A 13,087-nucleotide genomic window follows, 5' to 3' on the forward strand; every position below is an offset into this window, starting at 1 on the left:
CCAAAGTTCTGTGGAGCACAGCTTTTATTCCACAGGGTGGTTGTTAGACCAGAGCCGGACAGAGATAGCACCGCTCCGGCCGTTCCGCTTAGGAGCTGGCTCCTGCTGGGCTGTACGGGCGGGAGGCGCACGCTTCTTCCTGACCTAAGTGCGCCCGCTCTAAGCTCTCAGTGCCCGGTACGGCACACTCCGCTGTAGCCTAGGGGGCTCCGATAGGCTACGTAGGAGCATTGCCCCGTAGCAGCGAGCGGGCCAGGAGCCCTGGGACGGGACTGGCCTGGCCCGGAACGCGCCGCGCCGAGCTAAGTTGCGCAGGGAAGGGTGCGCAGCGGCACCGGCGCCGGTTGAGGGGCGGGCCGCCATGGCGGTGGACATCACCCTGCTCTTCAAGGCCAGCGTGAAGACAGTGAAGACCCGCAACAAGGCGCTGGGGGTGGCGGCGGCGGGTGACAACGCTAGGGACGAGCTGCTCAAGCGGAGCGCCGCCCGGTCCAAGAGCGACTTCACCGGCCGGGCCCGGGAAGTGGTGAGTGCGGCGCCGAGCAGCCGGGCCCCGCGCGGAGGGCGAGCGGCAGCCGGGGCGTCCCCCGAGCAGCCCCCCCGCTTCAGCCCGCCGCGGAGCGGGCCGCCACGTCCAGCCCTACCCGACGACCGGGGCGAGCGAGAGGGCCCCAGAGTCGCCCGCAGGCTGCCCCGGGGGCGGCTCTTTCCCACACGGGTGCGGGCCGGGAGGGTGGCAGTGCAGCGTGAGAGCCGAGCCCGGCAGGGAAAGGCTGAGAGTCCGCCTGCCTCCCGCCTTCTCCCGGCGGGACCGTCCCGGGGTCTCTGCCGGCCGCGGCCCCTTCCGGGCGGGCTGTGGCGCCTGGTGTGGGCCGCGGCCGTGCGTGCATTGCTATGAGTATTTCCTCATGCCAGTTGCCACGTAAGAGAACGCTCCTGTAAGCAGGTGTGAGCATAAGCGCTTGTAATGTTGCACCCTGTATTCTGTCTTCAGTTTTGCTTTCGGTTTGTCACACCGTATGGCTCTGAAGAGCCACTTCTGTACAAATTGCAAAATGTACAAACTACATTAAAATGTACAAAGGCAACTAGAACATTTCAAGTTTTGAAAAGACAGCAGTCACTGAGAAGTTAAGGAATTACAGAGCTGAAGGCTGACCAGCACTGTTGACAGTCTTCAGTCGTCATGCTGTAAACCAAATTTATCGCAGGTTATTTTGCTTCATACTCAGTAAAAGGCAGGGAAAAAAAGTCTGGTACCAAAGCAGGGTTTGAATAACAGATGTTTAATAAGGCACTGGACTGTATTTTATAAAACTCAGAGGAAAGGACTTTCTGAGGAGACAGGCTTACGGAGCGCAAATGCAAGTTTAGGACTAAACAACACACAAATAAGCTTGTTCTGTCATTTTCTAAGTTATGAATAATTTAGTTTTCAGGTGTAGATATTAATGCCACATTTCTGTGCTTATTGTATGTTTTCCAGTTCTGAGAGAGTACTAAAAAAACAATGTAAATTGTAACACTTGATGTTCAGTAGCTCAGTGATTGTTTAGAGGCCTAAGCACAGGGTGTCAAGTTGGGTACCTGTTAAAAGAATATAAAGCAAGTTTTTGTTATGGTTAATAAGTGACTTGTTCACTGTGAGTGATAGGGATCGATCTGCAGTGGTCACACCAGTCCATAAAACTACAGTCAAGCTCTTTTACTCTGAAAGCTACCTTTTTTCCCCCCACTGCATCTCCTGATGCAGATACTCCACGTTCTGCAGTGTTAGAGAGAATGGGCTCCTTCAGTTTTACCCCAGGGCAGTCTTTCTAATTTTTAACACTATTTGTGTGTATAAATTCCTAGAATTCAATAAATGATTGACTATCAGGGGGCATCATGTTGGCATTTATCTCCATCATCAACACAGCTGTGATTTTTAAATCTTCCATTCAGAACTCCAGCACTTGGGCTGGTGCTGAGGGCAGGTTGTTGCTCTCTAAAGGTTTAGCTCTAGACAGTGTGTGGATGCTCTGTCAAAGTGTTTCACAGTTATTTGTGGTATCAAGAGGAAATCTGAGATTTTTAGGTTCCATTCTAGATACTCTTATAACTGTAGACTTCTGGTGGTTCCCTCTGAAGTGTTTTACCTTTTGTCCAGTTGCCTCCACTATTGCCTGCACTTCACAGTCACATAATGGCTTGGGTTGGAAGGGACCTTAAAGCTCACCTAGGTCCAACCCACTGCTGTGGGCAGGGGCACCTTCCACTAGACCAGGTTGCTCAAAGCCCTGTCCAGCCTGGTCTTGGATACTGCCTGGGATGGGGCATTCAGTTCTTCCTTCTCAGTTTCAGTGTCTGTATTCCAAATAATTTATAGCTTCAGACTAGGCTGACATCTACTTCTTCCTCCTTCGTAGTCTTTTCTGTGTCTTCCTATCACCAATGCCTCCTTGCATTTGCTGCCTCCCGGTTTTGGTTTTCTTTCTTGAATTCGGTTCATACTGAAGCCTAGCCTCACGTTCTTCTTCTCGCTGCCCAGCCGTAGTCCTCTGCTGTGGGAACTTTCTTCCTCCTTTCCCCCTGCCCCAAAGGACTATGAGTTTTGCTGCAGGATTTGAGGACTATGGAAATGTTTACTTTTTTCGTTTCTGGTCTTTTTTGGAGACAGACTCTTAAGTGGTGTTTAAGAAGGAAGATTGAAGGTACTTAATATTTGGAGAAGAAGCCGGCAAAGTTGTAACAGTTCCTTATTTTCCATTGAATTTCATTTTTCTTCCCTAAGGAAGCTCTGTGTCTGCACAGTGGGCTTCTGTATTTATGGTAAAGTTTCGTTGCACCTGGGAGATAAGTTATAAAGTCTTCTTTTATGTTCTCAGTCTTAACATGATTTTTTAGGTGGACTGGAGTAGGCAGAGAGAATAGGGAATATCAGAGCTTTCACTTGAATCAGCAGTGTGTGGGAAATCAAAAATGGGAGGATACATTTTGTGTGCTCTTGGTATTTTGCATTAGTCGCAAAAAGTACTTAATGGCTCTGCATTAATTTGTATTTCTTTTCAAAGCTGTTTTGTGCTCATATATATATGTGTGTGTGTATATATATGTGTGTATATATATATACACTGTGTTGTTGCAGCCTCTGGGAAGCTGATGAAGGCGTTTGTATGTGAGGCTGCCTTGGTAACACAAGGATGTTATGAAGTTATATAAAGTCATTGTGGCAGTAGTAGCAGAAGCTGCTGTTGCTGGTCATTAACATTTATTAAACTGTGACAAAACTGTCCTGTTTGCCCATGGGTGCTCTTCTAAACCGAAGATGAATGTTATGCCTATAAAAGGATTTTCTTTGCCCTGGCGTTGACTCATAACTGTTTATTTGGTTTGGGTTGTTTTGGTCTATCAGCTGCATTGTACAAGGTTGGGTTGGCTGATACGTGGTGAAAGGTGACTAATGATGCACATATGATGAATGTTTCTGGCATCTCACCACCTGCTCACCAGTTACATATCGACTAGGAACAGATAAGAAATGATTGTTGAAGGATTCCCTACAAGAAATCTGCAATAACAGTGACAGACTTTCCATTGCTTGCAACTCAAAAAAAGACTGTTAGAATTCATTATGTATATGGTAGTGCTTTTTGGTCAATTGAAACAAAACCAGCACTTTTTCTTTTAGACTTTTACGGTAACCCAGCTATTTGAAATGCAGTGTATACGTTGACAGGCTTATGTAGTTATGGTGGGTTGACCCTGGCTGGACACCGGGTGCCCATCAAAGCTGTTCTGTCACTCCCTTCCTCAGCTGCACAGGGGAGAGGAAAGAGAGGAAGTATAACAAAAGGCTCATGGATTGAGGTAAGGGCAGGGACAGATCACTCACCAGTTACTGTCATGGACAAAACAGACTCAACTTGGGGGAAAAAATCTGATTTATTACCGATCAAATCAGAGTGGGATAATGAGAAATAAAAACTGAATCTTAAAACACCTTCTTCCCACCCCTCTCTTCCCGGTTTTCTCCATTTCCTCCCCCCAGTGGTACAGGGGCACATGGAATGGGGGTTGTGGTAAGTTCATCACACGTTGTCTCTGCTGCTTCTTCCTCCTCAGGGGAGGACTCCTCATGCTTTTCCCGTGCTCCACCATGGAGTACCTCCCACAGCAGGCATTCCTTCATGAACCTTTCCAACATGAGTCCTTCCCACAGGCTGCAGTTCTTCATTAACTGCTCCAGCATGGGTCCCTTCATGGGGTGCATCCTTCAGGAATGGACTGTTCCAGACTGTATCCCCCCTGGGGTCACAACTCACAGCAGACTTGCTCCAGTGTGGGCTCCTCTCTTCATGGGGCCACAGATCCTGACAGGGGCCTGCTCCAGCATGGGCTTCCTACAGGGTCACATTTCCTTTGGCCATCTCCCTGCTGCAGCCTTGAAGTAAGTGCTTGGGAACAAACATGAGCAGTTCAGGTATAGTGGAGGCCCAGTATATGTGGCACTCATTCACAACATTACCATGGTCTTAAACCTGCAGATCTGGATATTTTAAAAGGTTGTCAGCTTTGGAAGGTGCTTGACACTTGAACTTCTGTCCTAGGACAATATTAGGAAACCTGACTATTGAAGCCTTTCCTGTTACTTTTTTGAGGCAAGATGACCTAATGAGAATACCCCCTGCCAAATATGCTTCTTTCTTAGTTACCTGAGTGTGTTGAAGGAATGAACTTTTTATCATTGCTGACTGTTCAGTATGTGTTGGAGAAATGGAATCAGGGCTGATACAGCCTGTTACAGAAATAAATATCTGTTAATAGTCAAGCAGAATTTCATGGTGGGCTTGATTGCAGCCATGAATGAAATTTTGTGTTTCACTAGGGAGATTCTCTTCTCTAAGGTTTTGCAGAAAGCTAAAAAATGAAGTGGTGGAGCATGAATCCTTCAAAAGCAATACCAGACCTATCTGAAAACATATCCTTGAGAATGGAAAATTTGAAAGGTTAAATGTTTCTTAGTCTTTAAATGCAGAATTTCAGAATGATCAAATGTCTGTGTTTGAAACTGTTGAACGCATAAGGATGCCAGGTTCATGAGGCTGCAACATCTGTTACTCATATAACTTCTGTGTATGGATTCTGTAGGATGATTAACTGATTCTTCAAAAAAAATTGGTATGATAGGCCAATATTCACATCAAAAATATATTCAGCTGCTCTGTACAAATATGTAATGAATAGGAAAAATCCCCACATAAAACTTGTCTCCAAAACTGGTTCTTACGAAAGCCAAACCAAATGACATTGAATATAAATTTTGAGAAACCTTTTGATTTCAAGGCCACCTGACTTAATTTTTAGCTTTTACGTTTTGTTTTACATCCTCTGAGTAAAACAGCCTTTCATGCATACCTGCGTAAGTACAGCAGATTGGACAAAACCCACAGGATATTTCAAAGTAGCATTGCTATTGGAAGAGATGGAGAGCTGATGTTTTGTCCTGGGTCCCAAACATGTCCCATCTTTGTGCAATTTGGTTTTTAGAGCATTCTTGTCGGAGAAGAAAAGGCTGGGGTGTTTGTATGTGGTGTTTACAGTGCCTTAATCTTTGTCATTCGCTTCATGTTGTGCTTTTACGTCATCGGTTGCTCGAGATTGACCCAGGAGGTGACAGTCTTGTTCAGAATGCGTGGGTTAAAGCCGTTCCTCAATCTTCGTTAGCAAAGACAGGCTTTCCCCATAGGAGAGGGAAAACTCCTATCTTCAAACCCGGGCAGATGGAACTTGTCTAGCCTTGTAAGGTCTTCCATCGAAGAGATCGACACTCTCACAAAACCTATGACCTGAGGACTTTGCTGTCACCATCCTAGCTAGCTAGGCCATGGCAGTTAAACCTCAGGGGTAAAGAGTGGGGCCAGTTCTGCACCCTCACCTGAAAAATCCACTGAGCAGGCTGAAGGGGTTTACTCTCACTTGTCTGTATGGACAGGCGAGGGTCGAATCGGCAGGTGACAAGGTGCATGGGAAGCTGCAGATCCAACCTTGCATGCGGGTGTATCAGGGCATGGGTTGCTCGAGATTGCCCAGGAGTTGACAGTCCTGGTCAGAAACTTCCTGATTGCCTAAGCAGCCTCTTTTCTAACTAGATTTGCATATCCCACATGCCCTTGGTCATCGTGCTTGTAGTGAGCGTGGGTAAAACCCTTCCCAAATCATCACATGCGAAGCCAAGCCATCAATCAATCAATCTTTGTCACTGTATTAATAAAGCCTAAAAAAGCATGAGAAATGCCAAAACCAGTATCTGGTCCCCAAAGTTGACCCTATAGGACCACCTTGAATAGCATGACATAATTATTGATGTAGCACCATTAAAAGTGTTTTTAACCATACATACTTTCTGATCCCTTTCAGACTATTCAGGATTGTTTGAAGAGGTCCCAAGAATAAAATTCAGGCATTAAAAATGTGCAGTGAATCTGGTTACAGTAAATAATCTGTAGCTAGTACATGGCACTAATAGAGAAGGACAAGTCTGCATGCTCACTGGAAAATTTCTAGGGATTTACTGATCAAAACCAGCTTGGAAAACAGTAGTAGATTATTAGATAGAGATTTCAAGCAAAGGATTCTTCTTGCTTAATACAATTTTAATATTGTAAGAAAAAAGAGTTGGCTTGTAGATTGGGAGGTTCATGGGCTTTTCCACTGCCTGCTTTTGGATATAAGTAGCTTTGGTGATAGGCAGGTACCACTCTGTTGATGCAGGGAGTAACATCATTACTGTTTAAAAAGTGAAGGTAAATGAAAATAAAAATTCAAAGTACTAAACGTTTTATTGGAATATGACAATAGTTATTATGCTGCTGGCTCTGAGTCAAGTTCAGGTTGGTGTCTCCAGAATGCATCAGATTATATTGAAGCTGTTTAAACAACAGAGAAATATCCTAATTAATGAAAAGGCCATCTTGCTATATTAACTTTCATAGAATGGGACACTTATTTGCCAGGTTTAGAATAGACCTGAATGGGCGGGGTTAAAGTCCGTGGCAGAACACAGGCAGTGCATTGAAGACTTCATGGTCATGTAGTGAGCTACTTTTGTTGTAGTTGAATAGCTGACACTAAACAGTGGTTTGAGGGAAATGGCCAAAAATGGTTAAAATGGTGTACTTGAATGTTTTTGGTTTTATACTCAAACTAAAAAAAAATCTGATGTAATAAGGTTAGTTTATATCATCGTTTTGACTGTAATGATTACATAACAGTAAGTCCCATGAAAGAATATTTGGAGGAAAGGAAATGTATACTGCTTATGCTATACCCAATTATAGTCTTTATTAGAAATTAATGACTGTGCCAAATTCTGGACAGCAAGTGATATTTCAGTTCATTTAACTTTTAATGAGAGGTAAGTTCTAATAAATTGGGGCCCACAGCTGAGGTCACAGAATCACGGGTTGGAAGGGACCTCAAAAGATCATCTAGTCCAACCCCCCTGCAAGAGCAGGGTAACCTAGAGTACATCACACAGGAACTTGTTCAGGCGGGCCTTGAATATCTCCAATGTAGGAGACTCCACAACCCCCCTGGGCAAATTAGAATTAGTTCTGACTTATCCCATGTACAGTTATAAAGTCACTTTTTTCCTCTAAGTTCACAGCTGTTGCTGCATTTTGTACTCTTTTGCATGCATGTGGGTTTCCCTCCCTCATTTTCTTGGCAGAAAATACAATTCTAAGTGACACTTTTTCAAGTGGGGTGTTACAGTGTAGGTCTTTCTAAGATTTCAGATTTATCTCTTCCCCTCTGCAAATTATGAGTAATGTTAGGTTTTTATTACGAATATTTCTTGTTTTTACTTCTCATTTCTTCTGTCCTTGTTAGAGAAGAAACTTAGCCTGAGAGATGGAGGGGAAAGGACTTGATAATTTTAATTAGTAGAGGAGAAACACTTAAAAAGCCAGAAAGGAAATAGCAGAGAAAAGATGGTTTTTAAGATTTTTGGAGACAAATACAATGCTGACCTTGTTTAATGCGAAAGGATTAACTGCCAATTCACTAATGTTTCCCTTGTGATGCTTCTGGTTTTGGCAAAACTCAGATCAGTAACAGTGGTGAGGGTATAGACTGGCCTTGGGGGAAGAGTTACATTTTGGGAAATGTCAGTGCAAATGTCTCTCCTTGTCCCCCACTGCTTTGTTTGTTTGTTTTGAAGTACATTCTTAACTCCATGGGAATTATTTTCTGACTGTAACTGAACAGCAGGATTGAAAGTTGGCTTGGGAGACAGCTTTCCTTGGTCGTCTGTTAGTTTTGTTTTGACTAACTGGACCTCATGTGGTGCGGAGGAGTCCAAAAGTATCTGAGGCTGCAGTTCCTGTTTTGAGGGCGTTGTCTTTGTCCTCACCTCCAGCTTGGTTGTGGGAGGTTCTTTCATGACTTTGTTGTTGGAGGAAATGTTATATCGTGTTGCTGGTCACTATGAACTCTTTTCTGACTATGGTTGTCCATTAAACTGACACCTCCTGTGAGTCCTTGATTTGTCATCTTGCCACAAATAAGGATAAAATTTATGGACTTCCGTAGTACATGTGAAAGTGGAGTAAAGCTGAGGTTTATCATCTGTAGTTTCCAACACAGGTTACATTAACATGACATCTGAAGAAGGAGAAAGGTGGGCTACGAACAGGGTGGTGGCTCCTGTGGCATCTGAAAATCTGGAGTAATTCAATAGAAGGCAACAGAAAGTGAGTAAGCTTAGCTGGAATAGAATGACGTAGGTTGGAGAAGAGACAGTCTAACATGAGAGGTAGAAATATGGGTAAAGAATCAACAACAGGAAAGCATATGGAGGTTATGACAGGGTACATTAAATAGGAAAGAAAGGAAGGGAAATGGAAGTGCGAGAATGCAACTTACAGGTTAGTGGATTTAATGGATGCTTTTATGCTTTTTACTGTTTCTCAGAGTTCTGTATCAAAGATCTTGGAGCAAGAACAGCTCGTTATTTTGAGTACTTTGACACATTGCCATCACTAGAAGCTTTGGGCTCTGTATTTATGTTTATTAAAGTCTCTTGTTTGGGACAGAAATCAACTTAAAAATAAGCAGACTTAATATTAGTGTGACTTGTTAGAGATTTAACTGTTGGGGTTTACTTTTCCAGGCATTATCAGTGAGGTCAAAATAAAACGAAGGATGTAATTTTTCAGTGAAAGATTATGTAATTATATGCTCTGTCTTTGAAACTTCAGACCACTGTGCTTGAAAATATGTGTCAGGCTGGCAAATACTAAAACCTGGTACGATAGCTTCAGCAGTGACAGCGATTAAAGAGTGAAAATTGGAGCTATGAATTGTTTCCAGCAATTCTGAGAAAATGTGCTTTAGTGTTAAAAATATTACAGTGTGATCTAATTGCCTAGAATTTTAAATGACGGATACTTGCTTGAAAATGTTGGTTTCCTGTCTTCAGGGTGGTGTGTCAAAGCTTTCTGTCTGCCCCAAAATGACATTTTGTAGTGATCAGGTACCAGCCCTGAGGTTTTTGTTGTCCCTTTTTACTCTTTGATTCTGACTCTGCCTTCCCTTTTGATGGAGGGTGGTGAGAGCAAGAGAAGCAGATTTACTACATCTACTTAAATTTCAGTCTATTCCGTTTCTGTAGGTATTGTCCGGCATTTGGAAACCAAACAAAACAAAAACCAGATACAGTTAAATCTAATCCAGCTTCCTTTCAATCTTTGCTTTCCCACTATTAATAGATTGCTTGATGTTTCCCACTGGATATTTCCTTTTTTGGTTGATTTCTAAATGGTTTTGAATGTGGATTTAATCTCACTATGCTAAATTGAATATTGAATTTCCATAGTACAAGATGCAACAGACTGGTGTTTCCCACCTCTCCATGTTTCAGTTGGATAGCAAGCATGAAAGGGGGTTCTCATGAATGTTGGTAGAGGTTCTGTGAGGATTATTTTAAACATTATGTTGGTCTGTGATTGAAAGGGTTTTGGGATTGCATCATAAATTTATTAGATGTCTCATATGGAGTAATATTCTAATCAGAATTCTTATGTGGTTGTTCAGTGTTTTAGTTTTTTTTAATGGCAAGTAAAGTAAGTCCTCAAAGGTTTAGTCCAGGTGAAAGTAAAATATCACTACATTTAGAAGACCAGAAATAATCTTGCTGCAGGACTTGCGGGGGTTTCTGGAATGAAATAGACACCAGAGGCCTGGCAGGTAAAAGAAGAGCGGAGAGCAGAGCCCTGGTTTTTTTAGCAGCCCACCATGAGCGTGGTGGGACTCCTTACTCTGGCTCTATGGCAGCAGCTGCTGGAGAGTGCAGATTAGCTAGACTCCTCAGCCTTCAGAAAAGGGAGAATTTTGTTAAAGGGGCAGGAAGACGGGGGAGTTGGTCAGCAATGTGTTGAAACCAAGGTGTTCTACGGAGTATTGATATTCTGGGGAGGAAAACATACTTTTGGAGTTCTGAGTTGTTCTAGAAATCTTGTATTGTCTGGTTTTCAGATTGACATGTGTAAGTAAAACAGATGTAATTGCATCATCGTTTTTTTTCTTGCCTGTTTTTGGGTGGTTTGGATGTTTTTGCAGAATAGAAACGATTTTGAATTCTCAGGCTTTTTGAGATTTCTCTTTCTTAAAGAAATTCCAGCTTTCCTTTGGGAGTTTTTGACTGAACTAATGGTTTTGTTTCACACACACTCCCCCATTATCTCCAGCTTAGCAGTTAGTTTGGGTTTTTTTTTTTCTTCCTCTTTCCTGGAAAAGAAGCAAAACATTGTGTGAGCTGCAGAGGAACCTACTGCTTACTCTTATGACACTTCATGTATAACATGAGATGTTATATATTATATCTGTCTTCTTTATAACTAGTTCACTTGTGTTAAAAATAAATGGTGATAGCAAACTGACATGTGAAAGACATGTAACGGTGATGAAAACCGTTTAATGATTAGTAAGGCAACAAATATTTCTTGAAAATAAAAACCATGTCTAAAGGCTCTAATGCTGACTTTTGGAAACATTGCCATGTTGTGGTATTTGCAATACCGTATGTCCTGTACAGTAGATAGTGTTTAAAATTTCTTGGGAACTGGAGCTTGCAATTGTGAGCTTGGAATGTCCTGCAGATAATTAAGTTGTGGTCAGGCTTTAGAAAAATAAAAAGTTCTCGAACTATGATTTTATAAACATGCTACAATAACATTTCTTTATGTTTAACAGTTTCTTATAGAAAGCTGATACTCTCACAAGGCATTGACTAAAGGTACAACATCAAGAGAGAAAAAATACTAAATTAAAACTTCACTTAGGATGTTGACAGTTGGCTTGTAATATTAAACAGATGTGTGTGTTCATGGGATATTCTTCTTTCAGAACCGTGTTGCATACCCATTTTCTAGTGACAGCTACAAATTTTTGATTAATTTAAAAATCTCCTTTCTGCAGTTGTCTTTGTTATATGTTATTTGCTTGGGTCGATTCAGCTGGACAGCACGATGCATACTGCAGTTTGTGATAGGAAAGTGTTTCTTTATGTAGGCTTAAATTAAGCCATGGCTCCTTCAACTATATAGAAAAATTATTACATCTATGCAAAGATTCTTGGGTGTGATATTACCTCTGCATGGGTAAGCAGGACATTTATTGATTGAGGTTGTGGATATGGTAGGGCATAATTTGGCCTCTTCAGCTTCTAGTAAATACTGACAGGAATCAGTGCTAAAATAAAGAAACTTCAGTTTTAAACAGATGCAAGTTGAATGAAACAGAGATGGGATTATCAGTTAAAGGAAGAGCATATAGTGCTACTAAAATGACAAAATGTTGCATCCAGTTCTGATGTCCACCTTTTCCAGAAATGTGGTGGTGGTGGAGGAAGAGGTTTTTTAGAAAAGAGGTGTGAAATTCAATGAGCTGACATCTGAAAAATCTACTTAGTGGTGAGAAACTTTTTAAATCCAATTTTCTTAGGAGACATGATCCCAAGAAAAAAAAGTCTCCATTTTTTTTCATTGATCTAGTGAAAAAGCAAAAATAAGATACAGTGCTGAGAAAAGTCATCATTGTTTGTAGTGGTGTTCAGCTGATCCTTGATTTGGTAGATTCTGCATCACTTGAAATCTCTTAAATCAAGTGCATATATTCCAAAATACATACAGTACTCAACAAGTATTGCAGGAGTTAATGCATGTAGGGATGGCTCAAGAATTCCTTTTTACATATGGGACACTGCTTTGTACCAAAGCAAAGAATTGGATACTGGTCTTCCAAATCCCAGTCTACTGCTCAGGTGACCTATGACTCTGATCAGCCTGACCTTACGCTGTGTGAATGTATGAATGTTCTGTCTTCATTTTTAATAATAAATGAACTTACAGGAAACAGTATGTTAAAGCATTTCTAAAATGAAATAGCCGTATTAGACTTCACAGGGTGCTTAGTCTTATTTTCTACCACAGGAGTGAGTTACTGCAAAGTAATCAACCACTTTTTAATGTTTGGGAGTTTTTTTTTCTGAGTCCTTCCTTACAAGTTTCAGAGGATGAATGGATGTACAAAGACAGGTAAATGATTTTTGTAAAGACTGAAGGAATCATTAACCAATGTGATGTATTCATTGATTAAATAACACTACATTGATGTAATCTGCACACTGACCCAGTTTCATGTATGTAAGTGGGTATCTCCTTTCTTTGTTTTTTAGAGTTGTGTAAAGACACGATCATGCACCATAAGGCGAAACTAGTTTACTGTATTACTGTAAGAGCACACTTTATTTCTATTAATGATGTTATTTCCAGTTCCTGAAATTTTTATCTCGCTTTGGAACCCATTAAAGAATAGATGGGAAATACTTAAGAGAGCTCAGATACTGTTTCTTGTGGTTTTGAATATGATGTAAAGAAGCCCACAGCAAATACAGGAAAATACTTCTTAGAGATAATTAAAATGTGGAGGAGAATTAAAAAAAGGAAAAATATCAAAGAGTGAATTAGTTGGTCTAAAATGTGACCTAGTATAACTTCTTGTATTGATTTCCTTCTGTTACAGCATACAGAACGCATGGTGCTGT

The 13,087-nt window shown here is 41.7% G+C and overlaps 1 protein-coding gene across 3 annotated transcripts in view; it reads left to right on the top strand.

The window, feature by feature from the left end:
- Positions 1 to 321: 321 nt before the first annotated feature.
- The window catches only part of STX18 (syntaxin 18), a 64,563-nt gene continuing 51,797 nt past the window's right edge, over positions 322 to 13,087 (top strand). Inside the window, exon 1 of one of the 3 annotated variants that reach the window (XM_061379751.1) lies at positions 322 to 526. In XM_061379751.1, coding sequence (XP_061235735.1) covers positions 362 to 526 — 165 coding nt within the window. In that variant the 5' untranslated portion in view covers positions 322 to 361. The remainder of the gene's footprint in view (positions 527 to 13,087) is intronic. The other 2 variants (XM_061379750.1, XM_061379752.1) reach the window with 2 other exon arrangements.

This window comes from Neopsephotus bourkii, unplaced genomic scaffold (assembly GCF_033783945.1).
Source record: "Neopsephotus bourkii isolate Nb327-2 ecotype Australia unplaced genomic scaffold, CSIRO-AGI_Nbou_v1 NB_1780, whole genome shotgun sequence".
NCBI lineage: Eukaryota > Metazoa > Chordata > Aves > Psittaciformes > Psittacidae > Neopsephotus > Neopsephotus bourkii.